The 16,085-nt window shown below is 35.8% G+C and overlaps 1 protein-coding gene across 2 annotated transcripts in view; it reads left to right on the top strand.

The window, feature by feature from the left end:
* The window catches only part of AP3B1 (adaptor related protein complex 3 subunit beta 1), a 264,833-nt gene that overhangs the window by 61,844 nt on the left and 186,904 nt on the right, over nt 1-16,085 (top strand). For both annotated transcript variants that reach the window (XM_047088352.1, XM_047088361.1), the window contains 3 exons: nt 7,935-8,030; nt 9,022-9,182; nt 11,937-12,003. In XM_047088352.1, coding sequence (XP_046944308.1) covers nt 7,935-8,030; nt 9,022-9,182; nt 11,937-12,003 — 324 coding nt within the window. The remainder of the gene's footprint in view (nt 1-7,934; nt 8,031-9,021; nt 9,183-11,936; nt 12,004-16,085) is intronic.

Here is a 16,085-nt window from a genome sequence, read left to right as displayed (position 1 = left end):
CCTGGAGCATGTTTCCGATTCTGTGTCTCCCTCTCTCTCTGCCCCTCCCCTGTTCATGCTCTGTCTCTCTCTGTCCCAAAAATAAATAAACGTTGAAAAAAAAAATTAAAAAAAAATAAAATAAAATAAAAAGTATTTCAGGGTGCTTGGGTGGCTCAGTCAGTTATGGTGTCCGACTTTAGCTCAGTTCATGATCTCAACGGTTTGTGGTTCGAGCCCTGTGTCAGGCTCTGTGCTGACAGCTCGGAGCCTGGAGCCTGCTTTGGATTCTCTTTCTCTCTCTCTCTCTCTCTCTCTCTCTTTCTCTTTCTCTCTATGTTCCTCCCGTTTGCTCTCTCTCTCAAAAATAAATAAACATTAAAAAAATATTTCATTGTTTTCTGTCCTGCAAGTTTACTGTCACTGTTAATCTCTGTTTCATTGTGTACAATGTGTCTTTCTAATCTCTTCTTGGTTTTGAGATTTTCTCTCTAGCACTGGTTTTCAATTTTACTGCAATATGCCTTGACATATTTTTTTTCATGTTTATTCTGCTTCAGGTTTGTTGAGCATCTTATATTTGTGGGTTATAGTTTTCTTAAAATTTCAGCCATTAGTTTATCACAAATATATTTTCTCTCTTCTCTCTCCTTTTGGCATTTCTGGTACACATACAGACTAATTGATGTTGTCCTACTGGTCACTGATAATATCGTCAGTTTTTTCCCAGTCTTTTCTCTCTGTGCTTCATTTTGATAGTTTTTATTGCTGTATACTTAACTGACCTTACCTTTTGTTGTGTCTAACTTGTTCATCTCTTCCGGTGTATTTATCAAATCAGCTGTTACATTTTTCCTCTCTAGATGTTTCATTGGATCACTTCTATATCTTGTGATTCTCTCCTCAACATAGTCATATTTTTGTCTGTCTTCTTGGGCATATGGAGCATATTTATAATAGTTACTGTAAAGCCCTTCTCCTTTTTTTTTTTTTTTTAAGATTTTACTTTTAAGTAAACTCTCCATCCAATATGGGGCTCAAGGTTATGATCCCAGGATCAAGAGTCACATGCTCTACTGACTGAGCCAGCCAGGCGCCTCTCTGCTACTTCTATCCTTTCTATCACTTGAGTCTTTTTCTATAGATTGATTTTTCTCATGGTTATGATTCATATTTTCCTACTTTTTTAATTAATTGGATGCTAAACATTGTGACATTTATGTGGCTGGTTGGTGGATTTTGTTGTATTCCTTTAAATTGTGTTGGCTTTTTTTTTGTTTGTGGCACACAGTTATGTGGAATTATTTGATTCTTTCAAAGCATACATTTAAGCTTTATTAGGGAGCCCAGAAATATTTTTAGTTTAGATTAATTTAATCCCACTCCTAAAGTGATGCCTTCTTGGGCTTCTACTCAGCAGTCTGTGTATTTATGAGACATTTACTCTGGCTGGTAGGAGCATGAACTAATCCTAGTTCTTTGTGATCTTTAAGATATCTTATGCATACTTTTTTCTTGTGTTTGTTTTTGGTGTTATTTTTGGTGTTTTGGTGTTATTGTTATGTATTTATAAGTACATGTAATTGATTGATTGGTCTGGCCTCAGGTAGTTTTATGTCACTCTTTCTTGTGCGTGTCAGGGCTTCGTTTGAGACTTGATAGTGGTCCTCTGTAGTGTGTGTGTGCTCTCTCTCTCCCTCTCACTGTCTCTGTGAAGTTTCCTCCTGTTTGTTTTGCTCTGCAAATTTGAGCAACCTTGGCCTCTGAACTTTCATCTCTTGTCTCCTCAGCACAGTGAATCTTCTGAATTCTGTTTGAGTTGCCCCCCTGTGCTGGTAGACTTATGCTTAGTGATAGTACTCAGCTTGACTTTTCCCTCTCTCTGGGTTCACAGTTCTGTACTGCTTGTTGTCCAACATAGGAAACTATTGTTACATTTCCTGCCCCTGATATTCTATTTGGTTAAGGCAGGAGGGTAAATCAGGTCTCTCAGTTATTATTAAATTACAGCTTCATCAAAATCTGTAACTGTATCTAAAGCCTTAAAAATACATGGAATGTTATTGATCAAATGAAACATTAGGCTCAGCTTTCCCTACTTTCTGTGTGGAATTTTCAATTTATAAGTGGTGACGTACTTGAAAATTCTCATCATCTTTTCCAGTCTCTGTATCAGACTTCTATAGCAGTGTCTTCTAGTGCTTTACGGCCAGAATATACTGAGTGAGCTATGTACCATTAGCAACTTTATAGTCAATGCTTAAGTATTTTTAGTTGTAAAAATGAGGCATTTTTTTTTTAAAGGAAACAATTGCTTAGGTACAGGAAAGAATAAGAGTGAATAAAATAATCATGATGAAAATGATGAATTTTTTAAGTACAGCAATAGGAGTAGCTAGGTCACACTTCATTTGTATATAATACAAATACAAGATTGACGTGAAGTGGACTCTTAGATATTATTTTAACACTATGACAGTGAATTGGTGTTACTATGTCTCTAATATAAAGTATACTAGTAGTTTAAATAGTTTTTTCTTGGGGCGCCTGGGTGGCTCAGTCGGTTAAGTGGCCGACTTCGGCTCAGGTCATGATCTCACAGTCCGTGAGTTCGAGCCCCGCATCAGGCTCTGTGCTGACCGCTCAGAGCCTGGAGCCTGCTTCAGATTCTGTGTCTCCCTCTCTCTCTGACCCTCCCCCGTTCATGCTCTGTCTCTCTCTGTCTCAAAAATAAATAAACATTAAAAAAAATTAAAAAAAAATAGTTTTTTCTCGCATAAGGTAAGTTAGTTTAAATAATCTTGCATTTACATATTCAAGATCTGGAAAAATAAAGCGAAGTATATTTTATACATTTCTAGAGTACACATTTACATATATAAAAATAATTATTTTTCCTTCACCATTTTAACATTATTAGAAAATATTATAGGGTTTTAAACATATATACTTCAAACCCATTTTTAGAAACTTATTCAAGAATACATAAATTTTTATTAGATAATAAATACATTATATATTTGGAATAGGTGAATTTTGCTACCAAAATGATTAGTCATCATAAAATCAATTTGACTGACTCGGGTAAATTAAAATCAAAACAATTAATTTAATATTGGACTTAAATTAACTTGATAAACCATTCTTTCTAAGAGTCCAATTAATAGGAGAAATGTAGGCTATATGTATGTAATCTAGTATTTGCAAATTTGACTTGTCATTAATTTAATAGATATTTATTAAGCAATATTTGTATGCTTGTTACTATATACTTCTGAATTGATAATATCAAGAGTTAAACTCTGATATATTATGGTCATGCTATCTGAGCTTCTAATTTGATGTCGTTTTATGGCTTCTGATGTAAGTGCAGGTATCTGAAAAAATTGAGATTTGACTTAGAAAAATTGTGAGATATAGGTGGTAGAGCTGTTATCTTAGTGTTTTAGGACTAGAGTCTCTAGAGAAATGCTAGAGAAAGCATTAAAAGATGCTTTCTGTGCGAGGTTGTTAGTACCTTACATATATCAACTCATTTTATCGTCACAAATAACTCTGTGAGGTTGATTCTGTCATTTCCCATATTTTATATATGAGGACAAGGTAACAGAGAGGTTAAATTATCAGATCAAGGTCATATTTCACAGTCAGAATCCAAAGCCAGGTGGCTTGGCTTCAGAACCCATCTTAGACCATTCCCCTTTTTAGAGCCATCCTTCCTGCTTGATGCTTTCTTCCTCCTCCTCTCCCTTAGTGACTTTGGCCCCTTATCAACATCTGGTATTAGCTATCCTTTGGGAGGTATCTGGCATTGATATAACTATTCTTATGACTTAGAGATGGGTAGAAATGAGGAAGTCCTTAAAAATTGGTAGTAAATTAACTAGTTCCCCCTGGACTTCTAGTCTTCTTGTAAACAGAAAATTCTATGTTATTTATTGTTCATCCAAAACTGTTTGTACTGTTCAGGTAGTTATAATAGAACTTTCCTATTTGTTCATCTCTTCCCTTTACACTCAGATTCTCATATACTGTGTAATGTTCTGCAACAAAAATGTCCCTATAAACATAATTATTGGTGTATTTGTTTGGGTTTCTTTTGTTTTTGAATTACGTTGTTTTTTGAAACATGCTTAGTCCTCTAATATGAGAAAACTGACATAAGCTTTTTAAAATTTATGTTTAGAGAATTGACTGATGTTTCATTGCTATCAAGTGCAAAATTTCATTTTTATAAGTACATGCTGCCTTAGACACACAGTTAAGCTGTACGTCATCTTCCATTTGATGTCAAATGATACCAAAAGTTACCTAGTAAGCAATCAGTGGTTATAGTACAAAAATAATCAAAGGTTTAGTCAATAACTCATGAAGTTTGATGTACTAGTATTGATAAACTAATTAAACAGATCTGCCTGTGTTCTGCCAGCCTACTGGGGCTCTGCTATGATTAGCTTTACAGCAAGGAGTGTTGTAACATTGAATGGAGGTAACTGATCAGAGAATGGTGTAGTCACGGAGCTTTAAGTACTCCCATTTCTGGTCACAGAATGGTTTCAGGGAAACTAGGCTTTCTCTGCACACCTGCAGCCAGTCAGTGCACAGGCCTCTTGTGGTCAATATTGATTGATTCTTATAACAGAACTAGAACAAATTTGGTGTTTTGCAACCTTCTGTGATTTAATATTGTTATGCTTTTTGCTATAACAGGCACAAAAGTCCTTCTCCAATAGTCAGTAATTACAGCAATGCCTGCTAGCTCAGCTGTGGTTCTGAATGTTTCAGTGTTGCCAATATAAACCCCTGGATATATTCTGGAGTTCATAATTCAGCTTTAAAAGTTGGCTGTACAGTTACTTCGTAAATAAAGGTGTTGCTGAGAAATAAATCACAGGAAGATGAGGGGATGGGTGGACTCTAACCTATTTCTTCCAAAACTTTCCAGAGAACTGTAGACTGAGTCTGAATATAATTAATATGAAGAAAGAACATTTTAAATGATTAATTTTTAAAAATCCCACAAGTTAGGGGTGCCTGGGTGGCTTAGTCGGTTGAACGTCTGACTCTTGATTTTGGCTCAGGTCATGGTCCCAGGGTCATGGGATTGAGTCCCGTGTCGGGCTCTCTGCTGGGCGTGGAACCTGCTTGAGGTTCTCTCTCTCTCTTTCTCTTTCTCTCTCTCTCTTTCTCTCTCTCTCTCACCTTTTCTCCCCTTCCCCGTCTGCCCCTCTCTCCCGCTTATGCTCTTGTGCTCTCTATCAAAGCAAAACAATAATTTACAAGTTAAAGACTTTTGGAGACAATCTTCTTAATATGCATCATTTCCTCACAGTATGTTGGTGTTTTATCTAGGAATCTATTTGGTGAATTATAACCATTGGTGGAAGTTAGATTCCTGATATAGCAATCTAATGAGAACAGCCTTAAATTTTTTCAGTATACCACTGGGCTGTGATGTTTCATTCAGCTAATTATTGAGCTCTTACTACATGCCAGCCATTATGATAGGTTCTGCGAATATACAGGTGAATAGGAATGGTTCCTGCATTAAGTAGCCCCATGTTCATCCTAAGATGGATTTGGGAAGTATCTTACATGTGTCTGTGTGTTGATTTGGTATATTGAAAATGCTACAAATCAGTCAACTAGGAAGTGTTTATTGTCTTTTGGCATTGTTGTAATCTTAGGAACTCAAATACCTGGTTACGAAGAAAGGAATTTTGGGGCAGATGATGGACTGCATTGGGCACTGAGTTTTAATTTTTTAGGGGTTTTAGTTTTGTTTTTAGGACTTTGTCAATCCATTCACCACTGAAGAGTATTTGGAGATAATTTTTTTGTTACTTTCATCTATAACCCTGTCTATATAGTATAGAAAAATGGATTGGTATCAACTTAAAATGGTGTGTTTAGCACCATTTCTTTTTAAAAGAGAGAAACCCCACCAGGATATTTACTCAGTATGGCTTAATGTAGTCAGTGTACTTTTAGAAAATGTATATTTTTATTTTTAAGACTTAGTTGTGTCAGTGGAAGCACCTTACATGGAACGTAGCCTTAACTTGTTTGTTCTACTTAAACTTCATTTGTAGTTTGGGGTTCTACACTGAAAGAAATATAGACAAATTGGAGTGAGTTCAGAAGAAAGCAAACAGGATAATGAAGGAACTCAAAACTACGCTGTGTTGGGGTGCCTGGCTGGCTTAGTTGGTAGAGCACACGACTCTTGATCTTGGGGTTGTAAGTGCAAGCCCCACGTTGGGCCTAGCGCTTACTTAAAACAAAACTATGGTGTGTCAAAGGAAAGTGGAGTATGAAGGAAGTAGTTGTCTTTAAAGAAGTTCATATTGGTTAGTATGACATAAAATATGGCCTGGTGTAGCACTCTTTTTCCTTTCTAGCATCAATTCCAGCTATTTCCAGTTACTTCCCCTCATTTCCTGTGCTCTTTGAACATTCCATAAACTTTTAGGTCTGTACTCTGCTGATGCATAAAAAAAACTACTCAGGCAGTGGTATCTGAAGATATTTCAGAAGGAAGATTATAGTGTATGAGCTATGTCAGAAGGAAGCAGTTGATGAATTTCGACTCACATTTTAATTTTTATTTAATTTTTCTGTTCATCATAATGCTGTTTTAGACTTAACTGATTAAATTGCCATTTAGAACAGTTGTCAGATACTCCCAGTCTTATGGAGTTTTTATCACATTAAATTGGTATTGTCATACCTTATTCTTACTGAGCTGAAAATATCATGTAATATATATTGGAATGTGAATGTGAATATTACCATACAATCAGAGTTGCGGCTCCAACACCTTTTGATGAGGAGACATAAGTTCATATATATACCATGTAGCTAGAGGATAGAATCCAAGTTCTTTCTAGTATTTTTATCCTTCATTTTGAAAATACTTTTATAATTCAGTTACATTTTAATATAACATTTAAAGAATGCTCTTTTTCTTTTTTAAGTTTATTTTTCTTTATTTTGAGAGAGAGAGAGAGAGTGAGCCAGTGAGGGACAGACAGAGAAGGAGACAGAATCTCAAGCAGGTTTTGTGAGGTCAGCGCAGAACCCAACACGGGGCTCGATTCCATGAACTGTGAGGTCATGACCTGAGCCAAAATCAAGAGTCAGACACTCAACCAACTGAGCCACCCAGGCGCCCCTTAATATTCTTGTCTGAGTTTTGCTCAGGGATTTTTTTTATTCCCTTTGAGAGAAAGTGTTACCCGACAGAGAACTGGTTCTGAACTCAGGTTCAGCTGTTCACTGCTTGAAAATCAGTAGAAGGACAAGTGATGGTGGGAAAGGAAATGTCACTTTATTCAGGAAGCCAGCAGCCTGGGAAGATGGTGGACTCATGTCCCAGAGACCATCTTTCCTGTCCAGGCAAAGCCAGAAGGTTTCAAAGGGGAAGGTTTTAAGTGGGGATTTGGGGGCTGGGGGTAGGCTGTCTGCAGGAGGAGGTGGTGCCTGCGGGAATGGCGTATGTTGACAGGACCCCGAACACACCTGTTGGCATCAAATATGGTCAGGACTTCTCTTTTGGGAAAGCCTGGTCCTTCTCTCCTTAAGGCCCGTGGTCTGCAGATCTCAAGAAGAGTAGGTTAGTTCATCTCAGGACCAAAGGGACTTAGGTCAGCAAGCAAGGAGTATATAAGCTTGAAGTAAGTTAACCCTCAAGACTTTTTGGAATGTTGTTACAGAACAACGTGTTGCTGTTATAGATTGGATTATCAAAATGCTTATTTCACAAGTTTTTTCTGTTGCCATTCCTCATGCTACAGTATATTATCTTTATATCACAATATAAGCTATGACCAGGTTCAGTCATTTTATTTCACAAAAATTGAGAATGGATTTGGTATACAAAATAATGAATTTTTAATTTTCAGTCTGGCTAGGATTACGTGATTTTATTCTTTTCTTTTTTTTTTTTTTAACAGATCAAGAAGTTAGTGTATGTTTACCTGGTCCGGTATGCTGAAGAACAGCAGGATCTGGCACTCTTGTCCATAAGCACTTTTCAGCGAGCTCTGAAGGTAAATAGTAGAGTGAGCCAGCAAATAGCTACAAGATTTGTGCAAAGCTGAAGGTGTGTTATTTAAAGAAGTGGACCAGTAATCTACTAAATGGCGCAGTATTGTTTTGAAAGACTTGAAAGGCCTCTCACGTTGCCTATTCAGTGTCCTCAGAAAGTAATATGTATGTAACCAACTAGATTTTTCTGTTTCATTTTCTACATGTTCCTTTATGTTCTTCGTAATCCTTATCATGCACCCAAGAACTCTTCATCACTATACCTAATTGTTGAAAGTGTGCAATGAGGGGATGTGATTTTTTTTTTTTTAAGTTTATTTATTTTTGAGACAGAGAGAGACAGAGCATGAACAGGGGAGGGTCAGAGAGAGAGGGAGACACAGAATCTGAAGCAGGCTCCAGGCTCTGAGCCATCATCCCAGAGCCCGACGCGGGGCTCGAACTCAAGGACCGCGAGATCGTGACCTGAGCTGAAGTCAGATGCTTAACCGACTGAGCCACCCAGGCGCCCTGGGATGTGACTTTTTTTTTTTTTTCAATATATGAAATTTATTGTCAAATTGGTTTCCATACAACACCCAGTGCTCATCCCAAAAGGTGCCTTCCTCAATACCCATCACCCACCCTCCCCTCCCTCCCACCCCCCATCAACCCTCAGTTGGGTTGTGACTTTTTAAAGAGAAAATTTATAGCCTGCAGCATTGTGTCATTGTGAAACTCTAAAAACCCAACATGTTTAGTAATGAATGATCAACTAGAATTATAACCATTACTTTTCTTGTTCACAGAAATAAACATTTAGTTAACTCTTTTTCCTTATCCAGTGTTCATATACTGGTTCTTTAAATAGTTTGTGTGTGTGTGTGTGTGTGTGTGTGTGTGTGTATGTGTGTTGTTACATTGAATCCTGTGAGCACCTGTTAGCTGTGTCATAGAGATATCTTTGTAATATTAAACTTGAGATTTTGATGCATATTTTTGCACTCTTTCTAGGACCCAAATCAACTAATCCGTGCAAGTGCTTTGAGAGTGCTGTCAAGTATTAGAGTACCAATTATTGTACCTATTATGATGCTTGCTATTAAGGAGGCTTCTGCTGATTTATCACCATATGTTAGGAAGAATGCAGCCCATGCAATACAGAAATTGTACAGGTAGGTGCTTTGTTAATAATACCAAAAATGTTATATGGAATGTTATAGCCCATGGAGGCTTATTTTATTAGCCTTATAATTAGTCTGTCCTTATACTAAGCAAAACCCAGTGACTGTTTTTCTCCTCACATTCTTTATAGAGACACTATCCTGGTTTTTACTTGTGAGCCTGTTAGGACCTGTGATAATGTATAGATTTTATAACTTAAAAATGAATGGAATTTTAATTGTCATTTATGTAGTGTGTCTGTCATGTACACATACACATAAATTATGAGAAACTTAAGATTTTTTTCTGTTCATTGTAGGGTAGAATCTTATGCGTATTATCTTTTCAGCTTACTTTGTTTTCCTTTCTTCCACCTTTTCCATCCTTCTTTCCATTCCTTTCTGATGTTCCCTTCCTTGCCTGATTCTTGTCTAGAGGTATTTTATTGAATTTTAAAATGCTCATTTTGAAATATAGCACCATACCATATTTGTATGATATTTATTAAAATATCATATGATGCCTCGATGTTCGTGGGAAACAAATTGCTTAAGTAAAAGAGTTATTATCTGTAATAATTTGGTATTAATTTCTGTTACCATTGATTCCACAAGCTTTTATCAAGATCATTTTGTGGTTTTGGTGTCAGGTTATATGTGTAAGGTGTATGAAAATGGTAGAGGATGTATTAACACATATTTGGTGAAAAAAAATAAAACAGATACCAATGAAAGGCAGTTTATAATTAAATAAGATATTAGCATATGATGCACACATGCACACAAAGGCCATGATTTTTTTAATGTTTATTTATCTTTGAGAGACAGAACACGAGTGGGGGAGCGGCAGAGAGAGGGAGACACAGAATCTGAAGCAGGCTCCACTCCAGGCTCTGAGCTGTCAGCATAGAGCCTGCCACTGGGCTTGAAGTCACAGACCATGAGATCATGACCTGAGCCAAAGTTGGACGCTTAACTGACTGAGCCACCCAGGTGCCCTACACGAACCAGATTTTGATAGGATATGGCTCAGAGGTGATCAGGGCTTCATAATGTAAAGATGTAATGAAGTGGGGTTAGGAAAGACTGCTTGGAGAAGGGAGACCGGAGCTAGAATTTGAAAGAATTAAAAGGTTTGTTCAGATAATTATAATGGTTAGCAATAAACTTATATAAGTGTATAAAAAGTAAAAACTCATTAACTCAGGTTAACTGTTGAAGTTATATCATACTTATCACTCATCTTTTCTTTTTACATGCTTGCAGAATAAGATCCAAGCTTACTATGATGGATTAAAAGTCCATCACTGGACCCTGTTTTACCTCTCCAGCCTCAGCCCTTATTCTCCTTGCCTGGAATTGAGTAGCTTGGTACTGGCTATTAGTCCTCTACATAAAATATTTTTATCTTATTACCATCTGTTTAGTCTTTACCTGGAAAATTTTCTCCTTTCTTTAGTTCTAAAGTCAAATTGTTAAGATTCATCCGAGATGTCACTTTTTATAAGAAACCCTCCTGCCTCCATTGGTGCTTTTGTTATTCCTGTAATCCCTTATACATATCTCTGTTATATGGTATGCTTATGTTTGGGACTTTCTTTACTAGGCAGTCTTATTTACCTTTATGTTCCCATTCTTCAGCTTCTCAGTAAATGGACAACATTTGACTTACATGTTAGGAAGAAATTATATTGTCAATATTTCAGTGCTTAGAGCTACTAATAAGAGGCATTTCCTAATTTTTTATATGTGTGTGTGTGTGTGTGTGTGTATATGTGTATATATATATACATATATATGTGTGTGTGTGTGTGTATATATATATATATATATATATATATATATGCCTTTGCTTCTAGTTTTTGGTTTTAGATGTCAGATTTTGTAATACATTTAGTTCATTACTGAACTAAGATGATAACAAAATTCTTATTTGGGAATTCTCTGTTTTTGACAGTATATCCATAGTCAACAATGATCACGGTCTTATTAACTTTTTTCCCTTGGTTAAAAAAAGAATTTGTACTTTATCTACTTGTAATTACATTTTTAAAATTTTCCAACTATTTTTTAGAAGTGAACTTGATATTTATTTATTTTTAATGTTTATTTTTGAGAGAGAGAAAGCAAGCATGAGTGGGGGAGGGGAAGATAGAGAAGGGGACAAAGTTTCTGAAGCGGGCTCTGAGCTGACAGCAGAGAGCCTGATGTGGGGCTCAAACTCACGAACCCATGAGATCATGATCTGAGCTGAAGTCGGAGGCTTAACTGACTGAGCCACCTAGGCGCCCCTGAACTTGATACTGTCTTAATGTTATTAGTATCTGGATTTAGTTAATATGAGCAACTTTATAAATTTTTTTTTTTTAACGTTTACTCATGTTTGAGAGAGAGAGACGGAGTGTGAGCATGGAAGGTGCAGAGAGAGAGGGAGACACAGAATCTGAAGCAGGCTCCGAGTTGTCAGCACAGAGCCTGATTTGGGGCTCGAACTCACAAACTGCTAGATAGGACCTGAGAGTCGGAAGCTTAACTGACTGAACCACCCAGGTGCCCCGATATGAGCAACTTTAAAGAAAAAGATTAGGACACATTTGGGAGAAAAACATCCCATTTTATTTCAGATTTGTTTTCTATCTTCACATAATTCTTGCTCTCCTTCCCCCCAAAAAAAAATTTCTTAATATTCTTGAAATGATTAGCTTCATTTAAAATTAGAATTAAGGGGAAAAATTTAATGTGTGTTCTTTTCTTTTTATGTTTTAGCCTTGACCCAGAGCAGAAGGAAATGTTAATTGAAGTAATTGACAAACTTTTAAAGGATAAAAGTACAGTAAGTGGTATCTTTTTTTATATCAAAGTAGAATTTGTGTGTGTGTGTTTTAAGTTCATTTATTTTGAAAGAGAGGGTGTGTATGCGTGTGCAAGTGGGCAAGGGGCAGACAGAGAGGAAGAGAGCGAATCCCAGTCAGTCTCCATTCTCTGAGTGCAGAGCCCATTGTGGGGCTGGATCTCATGAACCGTGAGGTCATGACCTGAGCTGAAATCTGAAATCAAGAGTTGGACGTTTAACTGATTGAGCCATCCAGGCGCCTCAGTAAAACTGTGTTTTATTTGTATAGTATAATTTTACTGTACTGTATATTTGATATAATTATTCTTACTGATTTGAAAATGGTGTAAATATTAATGGGACTTCTTAAAATCCGTGAAGGAAAAAAATGACTTTATGAAGAGAAGTATTACATTTAGAATTTTAGCTTGTTACACGTTTCATCATCAGAGTCTGAAGAAGAACGAGTTGGAAACAAAAATCCTTTCTTTAATCTGTGGCCGAATTGTTGACTGCTTTTAGTGCCAAAGTTTTTATTTCAAGCGATGATTTATTAGGATTTTTAAAGGTTGAATCAGCTGGAAACAAATAATTGTTTTAAAATGAAGTACTAAGAAGTATTAAAGAAATACTAAAAAATACCTCTTTTAGAGGAGTATGTTTTAGTATTATAAATGTGTATTTTTAAATATTTTAAATATTAAAAAAATACTCTATGGGCTCCGTACTGGGCATAGAGCCTATTTAAAAATATTCTGAAACATTTTCATATGTGCATGACTGTTTTATTTCTGGTAAGAGTGAGCTTACTGGCTAATGTTGTCATCTTTTGTGAATGTATGTATCTCTTCCTCCTCCTTTCCCCACTCCTATTCTTTGAGTGTAGTGATAATGAGATCTCATAATAGTGATGACCCATGGGGTCTGTGAGCCGACCTCTGGAGGATCTGGTATCTTCGATGGAGGCTTCTGTACCCACCCCCACAGCTCACACTATCAAGGAAAAGGATTTCTGTGTGTCTTAGGATGCTGTCATCAAGTAGCATGTGTATCTGTGCATAGCAGCTGTCTAATAGAGTAGCCACTAGCCTCATATAGCTATTGTTGTATGGCTTAACATATGGTTTATCCGGGAAAATGTTGATTGTGCACTTGGGAGGAATGTATAATATGTTGGTGGGTGGAGTATTTCTGTAGATACATGTTAGGTCTAATTGGTTTATCGTGTTGTTCAGGTCTTCTGTTTATTGATCTTTTGCCTGGTGGTTGTATCCATTATTTAAAGTGAAGTATTGAAGTCTCCTATTATTGTAGAGCTGTCTGTTTTCTCCCTTCAATTCTGTCACTGTTTAATATATTTAGGAGCCCTGATGTTAGGTACATGTATATTTATAATTGTTTTTAATCTTCCTTTTGTCATTATAAATGTCTCTCTGTTTCTAATAACACTTTTTGTTTTAAAGTCTGTTTTGTCTATTTATAGCATTTCAGCTTCCTTATGGTTGCTGTTTACATGATATATCTTTTTCTTTGCTTTTACTGTCAACCTGTTAGTAGTTTTGAATCTAATATGTGTCTCCTATAGACACCATATAGTTTTTAATTCACTGTGACACTATGTGCCTTTTGATTACATGGTTTCATCCATTTACATTTAATGTTATTAACATAGTTGAATTTATAGCTGCTGTTTATTGCTTTTCTGTATCCTACCTTTTTTGTTCCTTGTTCCTCCTTTACTACTTTTTTTTATAAGTAAATATATTCTTTTGAACATTTTAATTTCTTTAATAAGTTTTTCACTATGTACTTTTCTTTTTTCCACTCTGTACTTTGAAAATACTGTATTTTACTTGAAATTATGGGTGGGATCCTACCCCATCCAGCAAATTTTTTTGTGTCTATAATGTAATAGAAATCTTCATTGTATTTCTTCTATACTGTTTGATGTAATGTAGGAGGTAAACAAATATAGATTTGCCCAATAAATGAAGATAGAAAAGAAATTTGATTCCTATTTAAAAATGTTTATTTAATTTGAGAGAGAGAGAGAAGAGAGAGCATGAGTGTGTGGAGGGGCAGAGAGGAGAGAGAGAATCCCAATCAGGCTCCACACGGAGCCCAATGTGGAGCTCAATCCCATGGCCATGAGATCATGACCTGAGCCAAAATCAAGAGCTGGACACTCAACTGACTGTGCCACCCAGATACCCCTCTTTTTTTGTCTTCGGTGTGGCATACTTGTTACTCTCTTCTAGGACCCAGATTAGAAATCAGTATTATGGTTAATTTGGTTTTATTAATAATATAAAAACATTTATTTCTTTGATATGCAAGACACTTGGTATAAACCGTGGAGAATAGAGTAAGATCTATAAGAAACAGATCCTTTATTTTAATGTAATTTACCATGATTTCTCTTGCACTATAGACTAAAAGAAATTTGTTGCATGGCCCAGGAATGAAATCATGAATGAAATGTATATAATGTGTGCATGTATTCCCAAACAAGATACGCCACAGCCAGAAATTACAGTCTTTGGAATTAGACAGAATTGGGTTTGTCCTACACTTCTGCCCCACGGTAGCTATGTATTAAGCCTTCATAAATTTCAGTTCCCAAATTTGTGTTGGCTTGTAATTTCTAATGTATAAAGTTTTATTTGTGTTGAAAGAGCTGTTGTATGTAAAACCCTCATTATAGTGCCTTGTGTTGTAATAGGGGGTTAAATAAATATTCCAAGTAAGAAATAAATGACACAAAAAGAATGTAAAGGATATATACTTTTTGTAAATTTGAGATAGTCGGTTATTGATTTCTGACCATTTATTTCTAAAATATAGTAGAAAACATTGAGTACTTGTTCATAGTAGGTATTTAATATTTGTCGAATGGTTGTGGAATTAATTTGGTACGTTTTGGTGATGGTAATTATGGGTTTACTATCATTTTTAATATTTTGCTTCCCAAGTGGTATACATCATATTCAGTGTTCACGAGCAGATCTTTTGGGGGCTTTGATGGTCTCTTATATGAGGCACTCCTTTTTCCTAAAGTGTTACTTACATGTTTATATAGTTTTTAATTAAAAGGACATCTATATCTATTTTTCTATCTGTATTAAGTGGCAAAGTTTACACAGATGCCTCTAATTCCAGTACAACAGCCCAGGATTCCTTCTAGCCTCCTGCCTTTTCAGCTTCCTTCTCCAACATTAAAAAATGTGGCTTTCATTATTGACAATATATTTACTTACTTGTTTCGTCCCAAGATGCAGACAAAGTGTTTGAGAATTGCTAGCATGTGCCTTTGTGGGAAGTGGTGAGATGTGGACTGCTAATTGAGTTAAATATTGGTTTAGAGTTGTATTGATATGTAGTCTTCTTTGATGTTACTGTAAATTGAAATTGCTTCATCCTTATATCATTGAACTTGTTATATTGGTGTATAAAAAGGGCTATTGATCTTCTCTATGGTAATTTTATATCCTCCTTTACCAAGTTCTTTTATTGTTTGATTTAATTATTTTATTCATGGTTTATTCTAGAAAATATAATGTCTGCTAATAGAGTGATTTTACTTCTTCTTTTCCAACTCTAATGACTAATTAATTTCTCTTGTGTAATTATATACTTGGGTACTTACTAGTGTTAGTATAATATTCAGTAGTAGTGGAGATGGTGGGCATCCTTGTCTTATTTCAGTCTAAAGGAAAGTGTCTGTAATGTGTCTGCGTTAAGTAAGATGCTGACCCTGATGATTTCCTCTTTATCTTTGAGACCTAATGGTTTTACATGGTGTCTCAGGGTTATTTGATATGGGTTAGTTTTTTTTCCTGGTACTCATTGAATGTTTTTAAAATGTAGGTTTAGAACATACATTATTTCTGGCAAAGTTTGTTGTTGTTGTTGTTGTTGTTGTTGTTTTTTAAGATTATAGTTTTAAATATTACTTCTGCTTAGTTGTTACTTTTATGTCTTCAGGGATTTAAATTTTATGTAGGTTGGATCTTCTTTGCCTGTCTTACATTTCAACCACTGTGTTTTTGTGTTTTTTTTTTTTCCTACTTTTCTTTAATTCC

This window comes from Lynx rufus, unplaced genomic scaffold (genome assembly GCF_022079265.1).
Source record: "Lynx rufus isolate CCGP_SWC_20201006 ecotype Redwood Valley unplaced genomic scaffold, mLynRuf1.p SCAF_1, whole genome shotgun sequence".
Lineage (NCBI taxonomy): Eukaryota > Metazoa > Chordata > Mammalia > Carnivora > Felidae > Lynx > Lynx rufus.
Note: the sequence above shows the minus strand (reverse complement) of the source record. Positions and strands in the feature narration are given on the sequence as shown.